Raw genomic sequence first — 18,505 nt, forward strand, 5'->3', positions numbered from 1 at the left:
AGCTTCAGGTATATTATCCAAATTATTCCCTTCATATATCCTATACATGACCTCACTAAAGTATTCCATCTAGCGTTGCATTTCTTCGTCTTCTGTTGTTATAACAAATTCATTTCTCTTTTTGATGGGTAATGGGTATATGCTTCTACTTTGCCGCAATAGAGATTTCATTAATGATTCTATGAGCAATTTCTACACCATAGCCACTCCCTGAATTCATAGCTTTGACAGCCTCATCTGCTTTCCTGTCTAAATATTCTCTCCAGTCATTCCTAGCTTCCGTTTGACCTCACTATCTGTACTGGAATACTTAGCATGCTCTACCTTGTAATTTTCTTTATTTCCTCGAAAACATTCAGCAATCAGTTTCTGTCTTTGTCTTCATTTTATAGTTTCCCAAGTATCGTTTGGTATCCATAGATTCCTCCTTGTAACTGCATATCCCAAAACTTTACCACCAACTGACTGATATATGTTCTTAATACCACACCATTCTTCATTAATTGTCTGTTCTTCGTCTCTTTAAATCAATCAATCAATCGTCTCTTTAAGCCTCTAAGACTGTAAATCGATCCCTACATTCAATTGCAAAGGGTTCTCTGTGCTTAACATCTATATAGATGGTTCATTCTATAATTTGGTCACATCCTGATTAAAACTAATTGACTATTTTGGGCCTCATGAAAGAATAGTTCAGGCTAAAGTTAATCACACATCTAATGCTAATAGTGAAAGGTAAAAACTTAGATCTGAATTCATAAGATTGACATTATTATGAAAAAAAACCTGATGAATCATGCACACTAAACTTTGAACGTCGGTGTCAAAGAATAATAGCTAGAGCAGGAATAATGAATTTAATCAGCTCTTACGTTTTTGTTTAACGATAAGATTCAGCTGCTGAAAGCCAGACTGAGAAGTTAGAGGGAAAACATCGTACATTTGGAAGAGACTCAGCGGACTGTGCCACACGCTGTTGCCAGCACATGTTCATATAAATAAGGTGGTGTTTGTAAGGAGCCCACGTTGCCGGGTTCATGTGAGACTCGAGATAGAGTCCAAGGCCCATAGAATAGAGAGTCGGCGTACCCAACATCCGAAATACGAGGTACGCATCTGTGGCCTTTGTTGTCACTCAGTCTGAGACGAACTGTTGTTACTCGTAGACGTACCCGAATGGGAGTGTCTGTCAAAAACTCTGCTGTTTCTCGAAAGTATAGTCTTGCCTCGATTGCCAGTGAACTTGGCTATTCTGTTCAAGGCTGGGTGGTCGCTTCTTACCAAGATCAAGGTGTTCAAAAGCACAGTGCGTTTGCCAGTTATTCATCTTGACCGGTCAGACTGAAGGTTGAAGGTAAATTCATCTTAGCCAAAAAGTTGAAAAATGACAGCTAAACACGTACTGTGTATGTATATATATATATATATATATATATATATATATATATATATATATATATATATATATATATATATATATATATATATATATATATATATATATATATGATATTTTATATAGTCCACACACAATTATACACACACACACACACACACACACACACACACACATATATATATATATATATATATATATATATATATATATATATACTGTATATATCATCTCCTAACCCTAATGACCCACAGGACGGCCTCAGTTATATTTCGTTAGTCGTCTTTATCTTGAACTTTTAAATCAATACTTCTCCAGTCACCATCTCCTACTTCAAGAAGTCATGTAAGCCTGGGCCTTCCAACTATTCTAATGCCTTGTGGAGCCCAGTTGAAAGTTTGGCGAACTAATCTCTCTTGGGGAGTGTGATGAGCATCCCTAAACCATCTTCATCTACCCCTCACCATGATCTCATCCACGTATGGCACTTGAATAATCTCTCATAGTTTCATTTCTAATCCTGTCCTGCCATTTAACTCCCAATATTTTTCTTAGGACTATATTCTCAAATATACAAAATCTGTTGGATATTGTTTAATTTTCATACCACGACTCGATGTCCCGATGCCACTAAACTGATATATAGCCTGAGTTTTATAGTCAGGCGATTTGATTTTAAAATTTTACTAAACGTAGCTATTGTCTGATTTTCTTTTTATCAATCTTTCACTAAACTCTATATCTAAAGACCCTGTATTAGATATCATAGTTCCTAAATATTCAATTGATTACACCTCATTAATCCTTTCTCCTTCCAATGATATTTCATGCATTCTGGCAAGTAAGCTTTGTAAGTCCTGTGGCGTTATTTTGTATACATGCATACACACATACACACACAAATGAAGCAGGAGAGGGAAGAGAAGACGATAGATTGACAGGCTAAGACCATTTGTGGGTAAAGACTGGCAAAGAAAGACCATAAACAGACTGAGTGGAAGGACATGTCTGAGACATGTCCTGCAGTGGACTAGCAACAGTTGATATATATATATATATATATATATATATATATATATATATATATATATATATATAAATAAAAATGAGTTCTTCTCCCATCATCTTCTTACTTAACGGCGATATATAATATTATCAAGGTTAGAAAAGTTTTTTGCTATAAAGGTCAACTTTTATCTGATTTGCATAATACTGGTGCCAAAATTTGCATAATTCAATTGTCGGTCTTGGGATATACAATTGTGGGTAGTAGATTGGCCAGGGCACCAGCCACCCGTTGAGATACTACCGCAAGAGAGTTATGGGGTCCTTTGACTGGCCAGACAGTACTACAATGGATTCTTCTCTCTGGTTATGGTCCATTTTCCCGTTGCTTACACATACACCTAATAATCTAGCATATTCATTGCATATTCTCCTCTGTCCTCATACATCTGACAACACTGAGTTTATCAAGCAATTCTTCACCCAAGAGGTTGCTGCACTATCATTGCTCTGTGGCCACTTTCCTCTAGGTAAGGGTAGAAGAGAGACTTTAGCTATGGTAAGCAGCTCTTCTAGGAGAAGGGCACTCCAAAATCAAACCATTGCTCTCTAGTCTTGGGAAGTACCATAGCCTCTGTACCAGTCTTCCACTGTCTTGGGTTAGAGTTCTCTTGCTTGAGGGTACACTCGTGCACACTATCTTATTTCTCTTCCTCGTGTTTTGTTAAAGTCTGTATAGTTTATATAGGAGATGTTTATTTTCATCTTGTTATTTTTCTTAAGAAAATTATTTTTCCGTCTTTCCTTTCCTCACTGGGCAATTTTCCCTGTTAGAGCCCCTGGGCTTATAGCATCCTGCTTTTCCATCTAGGATTGTAGCTTAGCAAGTAATAATAATAATAATATGATATAGTGACGTCATTACCCTTGTTAGCGGTTGGGGTTCAAAGGTAAGTGTGGTTAATGACCGTGCAAACAATTCAGGCTTCGTCATTACACAGCCCTTGTTGTGTGACTTTTGCATAACAATTTGATTATATTTTGAGAGTGATTGGGTCAAAGGTCCAGGGCACAAAAAGGTAAAAAAGTCTTTTTGCAATATCGTGGTCAATTTTTATCCGATTTGTATAAAACTAGTGCCAAAATGTGCATAATTTAATTACCTATCTTATGACAAACAAGGTGATATAGTCAAAGGTATGTAAGCAGCTCTTCTAGAAGGAGGGCACTCCAAAATCAAACTACAATAAGAGTTTGTTGTGTGAAGGAGGAAAGAGAACAAGAAGTCCAATAAGAATAAGTTATTCTGTGAAGGAAGGTGAACAAAAACTACAATAAGAATTTGTTCTGTGAAGGAGGAAAGAGAACAAGAAGTCCAATAAGAATAAGTTATTCTGTGAAGGAAGGTGAACAGAAACTACAATAAGATTTTGTTCTGTGAAGGAGGACGTGCCTATTGTAGTTCATCTGTGCCTTTCTGTTTATCTTACAAATTCAACTAATCTTCAAAATACTGACTACATCGACTTATTCATGAGGTTCTTGCTCTTCTTCCTCCTTCACAGAACAAATTATTCTTATTGGAGTTCTTGCTCACCTTCCTTCACAGATCGACTTATTCTTATTGTTCTTGCTCTCCTTCTTCCTTCACAGAACAGCTTATTCTCTTTGGAGTTCTTGTTCTCCTTCCTCCTTCACAGGACAACTTATTCTTATTGTAGTTCTTGCTCACCTTCCTCCCTCACAGAACAGTTTGTTCCCATTGGAGTTCCTGCTCACCTTCCTTCACAGAATAACTTATTCTTATTGGACTTCTTGTTCTCTTTCCTCCTTCATAGAACAAATTCTTATTGTAGTTTTTGTTCACCTTCCTTCACATAATTACTTATTTTTATTGGACTTCTTGTTCTCCTTCCTCCTTCACAGAACAAATTCTTATTGTAGTTTTTGTTCATCTTCCTTCACAGAATAACTTATTCTTATTGGATTACTTGTTCTCCTTCCTCCTTCACAGAACAAATTCTTATTGTAGTTTTTGTTCACCTTCCTTCACAGAATAGCTTATTCTTATTGGACTTCTTGTTCTCTTTCCTCCTTCCCAGAACAAATTCTTATTGTAGTTTTTGTTCACCTTCCTTCACAGAATAGCTTATTCTTATTGGACTTCTTGTTCTCTTTCCTCCTTCCCAGAACAAATTCTTATTGTAGTTTTTGTTCACCTTCCTTCACAGAATAACTTATTCTTATTGGACTTCTTGTACTCTTTCCTCCTTCCCAGAACAAATTCTTATTGTAGTTTTTGTTCACCTTCCTTCACAGAATAGCTTATTCTTATTGGGCTTCTTGTTCTCTTTCCTCCTTCCCAGAACAAATTCTTATTGTAGTTTTTGTTCACCTTCCTTCACAGAATAACTTATTCTTATTGGACTTCTTGTTCTCTTTCCTCCTTCCCAGAACAAATTCTTATTGTAGTTTTTGTTCACCTTCCTTCACAGAATAGCTTATTCTTATTGGACTTCTTGTTCTCTTTCCTCCTTCCCAGAACAAATTCTTATTGTAGTTTTTGTTCACCTTCCTTCACAGAATAACTTATTCTTATTGGACTTCTTGTTCTCTTTCCTCCTTCACAGAACAAATTCTTATTGTAGTTTTTGTTCACCTTCCTTCACAGAATAACTTATTCTTATTGGACTTCTTGTTCCCTTTCCTCCTTCACAGAACAAATTCTTATTGTAGATTTTACTCACCTTCCTTCGCAGAATAACATATTCTTATTGTAGTTCTTGTTCACCTTTCTTAATAGAACAACTTATTCTTATTGGAGTTCTTGTTCCTCTTCCCATTTCACAGAACAATTTATTCTTTTTATGATTCTTGCTTACCTCCCTTCACAGAACAACTTATTATTATTGGTGTTCTTGCTCTCCTTCCTACTTCACAGAACAGCTTATTCTCATTGGCGTTTTTTTATCATCTTCCTTCACAAAACACCTTATTCTTATCTAAGTTCTTGCTCACCTACCTCCTTCACAAAACAAATTATTCTTATTTATGTTCTTGCTCTCCCTCCTCCTTCTTCACTAAATAACCTATTCTTTTGTAGTTCCTGCTTGCCTTTCTCCTTTACAGAACAACTTAATCATATTTTATTTCTTGCTCTCCTTGCTCCTTCGCAGAACAATTTATTTTAATTGTAATTCTTGCTCTCCTTCCTCCTTCACAGATCAACCCTTTCTTCTTGGAGTCCTTGTTCATCTTCGTCCTTCACAAAACAACTTATTCTTAATGGACTTCTAGCTCACCTTCTCCCTTCAAAGAACAACTTATTCCTATTGGAGTTTTTGTTCACCTTCTCCATTCACAGAACATCCTTTTCTTCTTGGAGTCCTTGCTCACCTTTTTTCTTCCATAGAACAACCCATTTTTCTTGAAGTCCTTGTTCACCTTCACCCTTCACAGAACAACTTATTCTTCTTAAAGTCCTGTTCACCCTTCATAGAACAACTTATTCTTCTTGGAGTCCTTGTTCACCTTCACCCTTCAAAGAACAACCTATTCATCTTGGAGTCTTTGATCATCTTCTCCTTTCACAGAACAACCTTTTCATCTTGGAATCTTAGATCACCTACTCCTTTCACAGAACAACTTATTTTTATTGGAGTCTTTGCTCACCTCCCTTCACAAAACAACCTATTCATCTTGGAGTCCTTGCTCATCTTTCCCTTTCACAGAACAACTTATTCTTATTGCAGTCTTTGCTCACCTTCTCCCTTCTCAGAACAACCTATTCATCTTGGAGTCTTTGATCATCATCTCCTTTCACAGAACAACCTTTTCATCTTGGAGTCTTTGATCATCTACTCCTTTCACAGAATAACTTATTTTTATTGGAGTCTTTGCTCATCTCCCTTTACAAAACAACCGATTCATCTTGGAGTCCTTGCTCATCTTTCCCTTTCACAGAACAACTTTTTCTTCTTGGAGTCCTTGTTCACCTTCACCCTTCAAAGAACAACCGATTCATCTTGGAGTCCTTGCTCATCTTTCCCTTTCACAGAACAACTTTTTCTTCTTGGAGTCCTTGTTCACCTTCACCCTTCAAAGAACAACCGATTCATCTTGGAGTCCTTGCTCATCTTTCCCTTTCACAGAACAACTTTTTCTTCTTGGAGTCCTTGTTCACCTTCACCCTTCAAAGAACAACCGATTCATCTTGGAGTCTTTGATCATCATCTCCTTTCACAGAACAACCTTTTCATCTTGGAGTCTTAGATCACCTACTCCTTTCACAGAACAACTTATTCTTATTGCAGTCTTTGCTCACCTTCTCCCTTCTCAGAACAACATATTCATCTTGGAGACTTTGCTCACTTTCCTTCTTCACAGAATAATTTATTCTTCTTGGAGTCCTTTCTGGCTTTCTCCCTTCACAAATTCACTTATTCTTTTTGGAGTCCTTACTCACCTTTTCCCTTCACAGAACAACTTATTCGTATTGGAGACTTTGCCCACCCTCCTTCTTCACAGAACAACCTATTCTTTTTGGAGCCCTTGCTCACTTTCTCCCTTCACAAAACAACATATCCATCTAGGAGTCCTTGCTCACCTTCCCCTTCCACAGAACAACCTATTCTTCTTGGAGTTCTTACTCCTTTTCTCCCTTTATAGAACAACATACTCTTCTGGAAGCCCTTGCTCACCTTCCCCCTCTACAAAACAATCTATTCTTCTTCGAGTCCTTACTCACCTTTTCTTTTCAAAGAACAACTTATTCATCTTGGAGTCCTTGCTTGCTCTCTCCCTTCACAGAATCACCTATTCTTCTTTGATTTCTTGCTAGTCCTTGTTCAATGTATCCGTTTACAGAACATATTTTCTTGGTCCTTGATCACCTTTTCCCTTCACAGATAAACCTATTCTTGGATCCCTTGCTCACTTTTCCCCTTCACAGAACAGCTTATTCTTATTTCAATCCATGTTCACCTTCCTCCTTCACAGAACACCCTATTCTTCTTGGAGTCTTTACTTACGCTCCTCCACAAAAAAAAAAAAAAAAAAAAAAAAACTTATTCATATTGAAGTTCTTGCTCACCCTCTCCCTTCACAGAACTATTCTTGGTGTTTCTGCTCACCTTCCATCCCTCACAGAACACTTTATTCTTAATGGAATTCTTGTTCATTTTTCTCTTCTCCACAGAACAACCTATTCTTCTTGGAGCCCTTGCTCACCTTCTCTCTGGAAAGAACAACCGATTCTTGTTGGAGTCTTTGCTCTCCTTCCCCCTTCACAGAACAGCTTATTTTTCATGGACTCCTTGGTCACTTTCCCCCTTCACAGAACAACTTATTCTTCTTGGAGCCTTTGCTCACTTCTTCCTTCACAAAAAATCTTATTCTTCTAGGAGTACTTGCTCACCTTCTCCCTTCAAATACAACCTACTTTTGTTGGAGTACTTGCTCACCTTCCCCCTTCACAGAACAAATTATTCTTCTTGGAATCCTTGCTCACCTTCTCCCTTCAAAGAACAACCTATTCTTATTGAAGTCCATGCTCACCTTCTCCCTTCAAAGAACAACATATTCTTGTGGGAATCCCCGCTCACTTTCACCCTTTAAAGAACAGCTTATGCTTTTTGGTTGGATTCTGCTCACCTCTCCTCTTCACATAACAAATTATTCTTCTGGAGTCTGCTCACCTCTCCTCTTCACATAACAAATTATTCTTCTGGGAGCCCTTGCTCACCTCCTCCCTTCAAAAAAAACAACATATTCTTCTTGGTTGGAGTCTTTTCTCGCCTTCATCCTTCACAGAACAACATATTCTTCTTAGTTGGAGTCCATGCTCGCCTTCCCCCTTCACAGAACAACCTATTCTTCTTGGACCCATTGGTCATCTCCTCCCTTCAAAGAACAACATATTCTTGCTGGAATCCATGCTCACCTTCCCCCTTCACTGAATAATTTATTCTTTTTGGAGTCCTTGCTCACCTTCTCCCTTCAGGGAACAAAATATTATTTTTTTAAATCCCTGCTCACCTTCACCCTTCACAATACAATTTATTCGTCTTGGTTGGAGTCCTTGCTCACCTGTCCCCTTCACATAACAAGATGTTCTTCTTGAAGTCCTTGGTCACCTTCCCCCTTCAAAGAATAATTTTTTCTTGTTGGAGTCATTGCTCACCTTCCCCCTACAAAGAACAACTTGATCTGTTTGGAATCCTTGCTCACCCTATCCTTCAAAGAAGAACTTTATCTCGTTGGAGTCCTTGCTCACCTTCACCCTTCACTGTACTACTTATTCCTCGTGGAGCCCTTACTCACATTTTCCCTTCAAAGGACAACTTATTTTTCTTGGAGTCCTTGCTCATCTCCCCCTCTCACAGAGCAACATATTCTTTTTGAGTCGTTTGTCACCTTCTCCCTTCACAGATCAACTTATTCTTGTTGGAATCCTTGTTCACCTTCACCCTTCACTGCACTACTTATTCTTCTTGGAGCCCATGCTCACCTTCCCCTGCACTACTTATTCTTCTTGGAGCCCATGCTCACCTTCCCCTCTCAAAGAACAACTTATTCTTCTTGGAGTCCTTGCTCACCTTCCTCCTTCATACAACACCCAATTCTTCTTGAGTCGTTAGTCACCTTCTCCGTTCACAGAACAACTTATTCGTTTTGGAATCCTTGCTCACCTTCCCCCTTCGCTGCACTACTTATTCTTCTTGGAGCCCTTGCTCATCTTCCCCCTTCAAAGAACAACTTATTCTTATTGGAGTCTGCTCCCCTTCCCCCTTCACAGAACATTTTGTTTTCTTTTGTGTTTACTTGCTCATCTCCCTCCTTCACAGAACACTTTATTCTGTTGGGTTTACTTGCTCATCTCCCTCCTTCACAGAACACTTTATTCTGTTGGGTTTACTTGCTCATCTTCCTCCTTCACAGAACAACTTATTCTGTTGGGTTTACTTGCTCATCTTGCTCCTTCACAGAACAACTTATTCTGTTGGGTTTACTTGTTCATCTTCCTCCTTCACAGAACAACTTATTCTTTTGGGTTTACTTGCTCATCTTGCTCCTTCACAGAAAAACTTATTCTGTTGGGTTTACTTGCTCATCTTCCTCCTTCACAGAACAACTTATTCTTTTGGGTTTACTTGCTCATCTTGCTCCTTCACAGAATAAATTATTCTGTTGGGTTTACTTGCTCATCTTCCTCCTTCACAGAACAACTTCTTCTTTTGGGTTTACTTGCTCATCTTGCTCCTTCACAGAATAAATTATTCTGTTGGGTTTACTTGCTCATCTTCCTCCTTCACAGAACAACTTCTTTGGGGTTTACTTGCTCATCTTGCTCCTTCACAGAATAAATTATTCTGTTGGGTTTACTTGCTCATCTTGCTCCTTCACAGAACAACTTATTCTGTTGGGTTTACTTGCTCATCTTCCTCCCTCACAGAACAACTTATTCTTTTGGGTTTACTTGCTCATCTTGCTCCTTCACAGAATAAATTATTCTGTTGGGTTTACTTGCTCATCTTCCTCCTTCACAGAACAACTTCTTCTTTTGGGTTTACTTGCTCATCTTGCTCCTTCACAGAACAACTTATTCTGTTGGGTTTACTTGCTCATCTTCCTCCTTCACAGAACAACTCCTTTTTTTTGGGTTTACTTGCTCATCTTGCTCCTTCACGGAACAACTTATTCTGTTGGGTTTACTTGCTCATCTTCCTCCTTCACAGAACAACGTATTCTGTTGGGTTTACTTGCTTATCTTCCTCCATCACAGAACAACTTATTCTTTTGGGTTTACTTGCTCATCTTGCTCCTTCCCAGAATAAATTATTCTGTTGGCTTTACTTGCTCATCTTCCCCCTTCACAGAACAACTTCTTCTTTTGGGTTTACTTGCTCATCTTCCTCCTTCACAGAACAACTTCTTCTTTTAGGTTTACTTGCTCATCTTGCTCCTTCACAGTATAAATTATTCTGTTGGGTTTACTTGCCCATCTTGCTCCTTCACAGAACAACTTATTCTGTTGGGTTTACTTGCTCATCTTACTCCTTCAAAAGAACAACTTATTCTGTTGGGTTTACTTGCTCATCTTGCTCCCTCACAGAACAACTTATTCTTTTGGGTTTACTTGCTCATCTTCCTCCTTCACAAAATAAATTATTCTGTTCGGTTTACTTGCTCATCTTCCTCCCTCACAGAACAAATTCTTTTGGGTTTACTTGCTCATCTTGCTCCTTCACAGAATAAATTATTCTGTTGGGTTTACTTGCTCATCTTACTCCTTCACAGAACAACTTATTCTGTTGGGTTTACTTGCTCATCTTCCTCCTTCACAGAACAACTTATTCTTTTGGGTTTACTTGCTCATCTTCCTCCTTCACGGAACAACTTATTCTTTTGGATTTACTTGCTCATCTTGCTCCTTCATAGAACAACTTCTTCTGTTGGGTTTACTTGCTCATCCTCCTCCATCACAGAACAACTTATTCTGTTGGGTTTACTTGCTCATCTTCCTCCTTCACAGAATAAATTATTCTGTTGGGTTTATTTGCTCATCTTCCTTCTTTACGGAACAACTTATGCTGTTGGGTTTACTTGCTCATCTTCCTCCTTCACGGAATAAATTATTCTGTTGGGTTTACTTGCTCATCTTCCTCCTTCACGGAACAACTTATTCTGTTTTGTTTACTTGCTCATCTTCCTCCTTCACGGAACAACTTATTCTGTTGGGTTTACTTGCTCATCTTCCTCCTTCACGGAACAACTTATTCTGTTTTGTTTACTTGCTCATCTTCCTCCTTCACGGAACAACTTATTCTGTTGGGTTTACTTGCTCATCTTCCTCCTTCACGGAACAACTTATTCTGTTGGGTTTACTTGCTCATCTTCCTCCTTCACGGAACAACTTATTCTGTTGGGTTTACTTGCTCATCTTCCTCCTTCACGGAACAACTTATTCTGTTTTGTTTACTTGCTCATCTTCCTCCTTCAGGGAACAACTTATTCTGTTGGGTTTACTTGCTCATCTTCCTCCTTCACGGAACAACTTATTCTGTTGGGTTTACTTGCTCATCTTCCTCCTTCACGGAACAACTTATTCTGTTGGGTTTACTTGCTCATCTTTCTCCTTCATGGAACAACTTATTCTGTTGGGTTTACTTGCGCATCTTCCTCCTTCACGGAACAACTTATTCTGTTGGGTTTACTTGCTCATCTTCCTCCTTCACGGAACAACTTATTTTGTTGGGTTTACTTGCTCATCTTCCTCCTTCACGGAACAACTTATTCTGTTGGGTTTACTTGCTCATCTTCCTCCTTCACAGAACAACTTATTCTGTTTTGTTTACTTGCTCATCTTCCTCCTTCACGGAACAACTTATTCTGTTGGGTTTACTTGCTCATCTTCCTCCTTCACGGAACAACTTATTCTGTTTTGTTTACTTGCTCATCTTTCTCCTTCATGGAACAACTTATTCTGTTGGGTTTACTTGCGCATCTTCCTCCTTCACGGAACAACTTATTCTGTTTTGTTTACTTGCTCATCTTCCTCCTTCACGGAACAATTTATTTTGTTGGGTTTACTTGCTCATCTTCCTCCTTCACGGAACAACTTATTCTGTTGGGTTTACTTGCTCATCTTCCTCCTTCACAGAACAACTTATTCTGTTTTGTTTACTTGCTCATCTTCCTCCTTCACGGAACAACTTATTCTGTTGGGTTTACTTGCTCATCTTCCTCCTTCAGGGAACAACTTATTCTGTTTTGTTTACTTGCTCATCTTCCTCCTTCAGGGAACAACTTATTCTGTTGGGTTTACTTGCTCATCTTCCTCCTTCATGGAACAACTTATTCTGTTGGGTTTACTTGCGCATCTTCCTCCTTCACGGAACAACTTATTCTGTTTCGTTTACTTGCTCATCTTCCTCCTTCACAGAACAACTTATTCTGTTTTGTTTACTTGCTCATCTTCCTCCTTCACGGAACAACTTATTCTGTTTTGTTTACTTGCTCATCTTGCTCCTTCAGGGAACAACTTATTCTGTTGGGTTTACTTGCTCATCTTCCTCCTTCACAGAACAACTTATTCTGTTGGGTTTACTTGCTCATCTTCCTCCTTCACAGAACAACTTATTCTGTTGGGTTTACTTGCTCATCTTTCTCCTTCTCAGAACTACTAATTATTATTGGAGTTTGTGTTCCGCTTTCACATGACAACTTATTGTTATTAGATTCCTTGCTCACATTCCCCCTTTACAAAACAATATTCTTCTTGTAGCCCTTACTCACCTTCCACCTTCTTAAAACAATTTATTCTTTGGGTTTTCTTGCTCACCTCACCTCTTCACAGAACACCTTATTCTCCTTGGAATTTTTTCTCACCTTCCTCATTCACAGAACAACCTATTTTTCTTGGAGTCTTTGCTCGCTTTCCCTTTCATAGTACTATTTATTTTTCTGGGTTTTTTTTGCTCACACCTTCCTTCATAAGATAACCTATTCTTGATGGAGTTTTTGCTCACTTTTCTCCTCCACAGAACAACCTATTCTTCTTGGAGTTCATGCTCACCTTCTTCCTTCACAGAGCAAATTAATCTTTTTGTACTTCTTGCTCACTTTCCCTCTTCACAGAACAACTTCTTATTCTTGGAGATTTTCCTCACCTACCCTCTTTACAGAACAACTTTTTCGTCTTGGATTTCTTGCTTACCTACCCTCTTCACAGGACAACTTATTCTTCTTGACTTTCTTGCTCACCCCCCCCCCCCCTTCACAGAGAAACATGTTATTCTTGGAGTTCTTGCTCACCTTCCTCCTTCACAGAACAACCCATTCTTCTTGAAATCGTTACTTATCTTCCTCTTCAAAGAACAACCTATTTTTCTTGGAGTCTTTTTGAATTCCTCCTTCATTGAACAATTTATTCTTCTGGGTTATCTTGTTCACCTTCGCCCTTCACAAAACAATTTATTGTAGTGTACCTGGAGGTAATTTAACCTACAGGTCCCTGGATAACTTTATTCTGGTCCTATCATAGCTAGAGGTTAAGACATGGTGTGATCCTAGCTCCCTTACAAGACAAGTAGCATCTTGTTTAAGATAACAGGTACCGCATTAATCTAGAGGGAGAGGTAGAATGTCAGGCCACTCTCTTCTTCCCTTCTTTCCGCTTTTGTAAAGCAGTCATTCTGTTACATGATGGATTCTACGCTGGATGCAGGCGAACCTCACAACCGAGTAACTTTTACTTACAGACAAATTTTGCATTGAAATATCACGCCAATCCTCCCAGACGAGGGGGAGAATAGATGAAATGTATGTAACTCATTTCTCATAATACCATACATTCAGACATTATCCGTATGGATATAGGTTCTTCTATTACCGCTTACCAGTCCCCTGATAGGGACCTAGCCTAGCATCTGCGACATTTTCCCGCTCAGGTTATTAGAAGGTTGACATGAGTCACCTCTTTCACTCCTACACAGACCTAATTGCTTTGACATTCCCAGGAAAGTGAACCACCCAGTTGGTTATATGGACTTAATAAGGATAAGTCTCTTATTAAAGGGCAAGGGTTTGTATATGGGAAGAACAAATCATAAGTTTTTAAAGTGATGTGTATTTTTCCTTTAAGTTCTACTTTGTGCCTCAATCATTTTGCATGTCCTAGGTATAAGGTCAAAGTGGTTATGTGTTTCCTTGTCACTCATCAGTAACTATCAATACCTCGTTATAAATCTTATAGCATAGTTCCATCTATGCTGAAAACATGTAATATTTTTTTAATTAATGTTTGAACTGTATCTCAGAAATTATTTATGTTCATGTTTCAAGTGAAATAGATAGATTATAAGAACATAACTGGAACTGAATCATCTCTTAGCTATGATATCGTTTTAAGCATGGTTATTGTCAAAGATGTCTTGATAAGGGTGTATTTTTTCCATTTACATTACCTATTGTTTTATTTATTGTTTTTTTAACATTGGAAGGTGTTTGGAAGTACTTTAACAATATATAGAGAATACTAATTTATGATCGTTGCACTGATTTGCGTTTGCATTTGCATTTGAAAATAGCTTCTCCATTTGCTCCTCTGAACATTTTTGAAATCTTTCCTGAAATGGGGCTATTTTTGACAATGGATCTTTCACAGCTTTTTGAATACTAGGTTATCTTATTTTAACTCTTCTATTTCCAGCCATGAAAACCGAAGGTCTGACCGACAATGGATGGCCAACTGCCCTAAGCATTGGACTTCACAGTGCTTGGGAGCGTCAGCTATTCACCGATATAGTTATCAAGACTCAAGATGAAGTTATTCATGCTCACAAGATAGTTCTTGCTGCAGCTTCGCCTTACTTCCAGTAAGTAGTGATCTCTGGAAAATTATGAATTAAGGCTGTTTGAAATTCGGATGGATTAATAACTTATAATTAGGTGATGAAATTGAAGCTTGATGTAAGCAAAACAAAGATTATTTAGTTGAGTTTAGAATGCTTTTATCTCCATTCATAGTGTCAGTAGAGATTATTTTAAAGAAAAGATAAGGCTAGATTATCACCTCTGATATCATTCTTTATCTTTATTTTCAAATAATGGTGTCTAAAAAGACAATGACAAGTTAATCTAAAAATACTCTTAAGCTTTGTAGTTTATCATATTAAAATATGTATTTATGAGTTTAAAAGTTTTCCTTACATAGTGCCATAAAATGGCTCGCATGGTTTAGCACTTGTAAAAAGTGGACTGTTAAATTTTCACAACCCATTAAAGATGTAGGCTATACGGTATTTCAAAATACAAAATTTACTAGAATGAACGGTAGTAGAGTGTACTTAACACATTTTACCTGAACTCTCTTAAAAGAAAAATATTTTCCAACTTCCAAGTTTTACTCTCTGTTTAACTTCCTATTGTAAATATTCATAATGTATGAGGTTAGAGCATTGAATTATATTCGCAGTGCCATGCTAAGTGGTGGCTTGATGGAGGGTTTGACGCAAACTCTCGTCTTGGAGGACATTCCTGGAGACTTAATTCGAGCCATCCTCACGTATATCTACACTGGCACAGCCCCTCTTACAGAAAACAATGTACAGGAGGTGCTAACCCTGTCTGACTATTTCCAGATACATGCACTTAGGAAATTGTGTTGCTATTATCTTGCGGTGAGTATGTTCACCTTTTATGCTCCTGTAGCTGTTAGAGATAAGATTTTTACCCATAATCTTCCTTTCGGATTGTTTAGTACATGTATTGTCTGGTATTTACCAGTAAATCAGCCTTTTAAGTCCCTAATGTGGTTATATTTGAATGAATATTAGGAATTGCCTTGTGAAGTAGAATTTTTATATATTGTAAAAGTTTTTCTTTATTGTAAATTACATAATGGTATTCAAGATATTAATACATTTGAGGCAAAGTAAATCCTTTTGATTATATGATAATATGCACAAATATATATAGAAGAAACAAAAAAGTAATAAATGAAGCACAGGTCCTCAGAATAAAATGTTCATTTGTTAAGAAAGAAAAGGGTAACCTGGAGATGTAATGGAAAATACAGAGAACAGATACAAATAACTAAACATGCAAGGATTATTTTTATGAACCTTACCTCTGGGTTACATTGGTTACTGGTACAATTTGTCTATCTGGCAGTATTAGATGTTATAATTTCTTTCTGTGTGGAATCAAATCCACACTTGTTAGAGAGTAATGATACTTCTGGTGATTATTAGAAATTAACATATCTGTTGAATAATCAGTAGATCTATGTCCTATTCATCTTAATGAGATTTGTGTATGGTTAAAATCATTATAAAGGTCAATATATAGTGTTTTTTATTATAGTGTCTTTTTTGTCACTCGAACCTTATGGATTTTTCTCTTTACAGAATAATTTAACAGTAGAAAACTGTCTTGGTGTGTATGAGCTGGCTAAACTTCACAACTGCTTCGATTTGTCGTCAAGTTCCTTGTATGTTGCCACATCACAGTGCTCAGAAATTATAAGTCATCCAACATTCCTCAGCGTTCATCCAGAAACAGTTCTGAAGCTGTTAGAGCAGTCTTACTTGAGCATTGACTCTGAAGATGAACTATTAAAGGTCTGTATTCTCTCTCTCTCTCTCTCTCTCTCTCTCTCTCTCTCTCTCTCTCTCTCTCTCTCTCTCTCTCTCTCTCTCTCTCTCTCTCTCTCTCTTATTGGTTGGTGTCTCCGTTTAGGAATAGGGGTTCCGAAACTATAAAGGGGTCGCAGAAAAATTTATGTGGGTCTCAAGCAGACAAGGAGATTGTACGTTTATTATCTCCTTTATCAATTTCACTCTAGTGTTTTGTTTTACAGGTCATTTGAGTAAACATCGAAATACAAAATATATCACCTAAGTATAGTAAAAAAAAATCTTTTAACAACTGTTCCCCCTGATAACCAAACTACAGATTTAACTTGAATTTCTCTAAAAATTAATTTGAATACTAATACTAGAATACGTTTAATTTTTAATTTTGCCAAAATCTAAGTTGACCTGGGAAAATTATTAATCTGTCTATATAGAGGGCATTGAAAGATTATGATACCAAATATCACATGCTCAAATATTGAAAAGAACGTTTTCCTTAATATATCTTTATTGAAGTTACAAAAATGTAAAGATCTATACTTGTTTAATTAAGTTTCTTAATTTCTCACAGTAAGAAAAGCAACCAAGGCTGAACACTTTAGTACCTGATATAATGACCTTATTTGCTATGACAACACTATGTCTAATATCAAAAACATATTCACGGTATGCTCTGTTTCCCAGCCTTCCACTACTCTGCTGATCGTACGAGTGTGGTGCAAAGGGTACTGTTTTGATTTGTCGCGGCTTTTATATTTTACTACATAACACAAAACAAGTTTATGGTATGCTTATATTATATTTCAATTTAAAATTGGCTTAAATGCTTGATATAGGCTATATTTATAATTTTGACAAATTTAAGGAATTAAATCTTTCCATACAAGGCTCAAACACAAGTATTTTGTCATTGTTTGACAAACTAAATACATTCTCAAAAAAGGTTCAGCAATGAAATTCACACGCTGAAGATGGTAACACTGAAATATCTCCTGAACTTGAAGAGGAAAAAGAGTTATGTGCGGTTAATTTGAAAACAATAATAGTTGACAATCTTCGAAGTCTTTTGTTCACTTCAAAAAATAATTTTTAGAAGAGTTGACTAAAATAATGCTATATAATACAATTTCCATTCACTGCTCCTGGAAATCCCTTATTATCTGACCTTGAAGAAGCACCACTTGAATTTTCTTCTGATAGAACCTTATACCTCAAGTTTGAGTGAATAACATTGAATGAGTTCTGGATGTCAATATCAAAGGAATATCCTGGTTATCAAAAGCAGTACTGAATATCATTAACACCTTTTAGATAGACTATCTGTAAAACTATCTTCTCTGCATAAATGTATATCAAGAATAAACAACATTCTTGATTGTATGTGAAGATTATCTTTGAGTTGCAATTTCCACTATCACCCTGAGATTGGAGATACTATGTAAGAAAAAAGGAAGCCAATTCATACCATTAAATTAAACAATGTTAGACTGTATTATAGTGGGATTAATAAGGTCAGAAGAAGAAGAAAAACTTTACTGTATTTGAAACTGATTGATACAATGCAAACACTCTCTCTCTCTCTCTCTCTCTCTCTCTCTCTCTCTCTCTCTCTCTCTCTCTCTCTCTCCTCTCTCTCTCTCTCTCTCTCTCTCAGGTGTAACCTACATGAATTCCATCATCATCAACTCCTCCTATGCTAATTGACGCAAAGGGCCTCGGTTAGATTTTGCCTGTCATCTCTATCTTGAGCTATTAATTCAATTCTTCTCCATTCATCATCTCCTACTTCGTACTTCATAGTGCTCAGACATGTAGGCCTAGATCTTCCAACTCTTCTATTGCCATGTGGAGTCAAGCTGAATGTTTGGTGAAGTAATCACTCTTGGGGAGTGTGAAGATTATGTCCAAACCATCTCCATCTACCCCTCATCATGATCTCATCCACATATGGCACTCGAATAATCTC

General features: G+C 37.3%; 1 protein-coding gene across 5 annotated transcripts in view; it reads left to right on the plus strand.

The window, feature by feature from the left end:
• Positions 1-18,505, plus strand: part of LOC137642626 (kelch-like protein diablo) — a 176,743-nt gene that overhangs the window by 88,544 nt on the left and 69,694 nt on the right. For 3 of the 5 annotated variants that reach the window (XM_068375336.1, XM_068375337.1, XM_068375338.1), the window contains 3 exons: positions 14,613-14,778; positions 15,378-15,582; positions 16,312-16,524. In XM_068375336.1, the coding sequence (XP_068231437.1) occupies positions 14,613-14,778; positions 15,378-15,582; positions 16,312-16,524 (584 nt within the window). The other 2 variants (XM_068375341.1, XM_068375340.1) reach the window with 2 other exon arrangements.

This window comes from Palaemon carinicauda, chromosome 6, assembly GCF_036898095.1.
Source record: "Palaemon carinicauda isolate YSFRI2023 chromosome 6, ASM3689809v2, whole genome shotgun sequence".
Taxonomy (NCBI): Eukaryota; Metazoa; Arthropoda; class Malacostraca; order Decapoda; family Palaemonidae; genus Palaemon; species Palaemon carinicauda.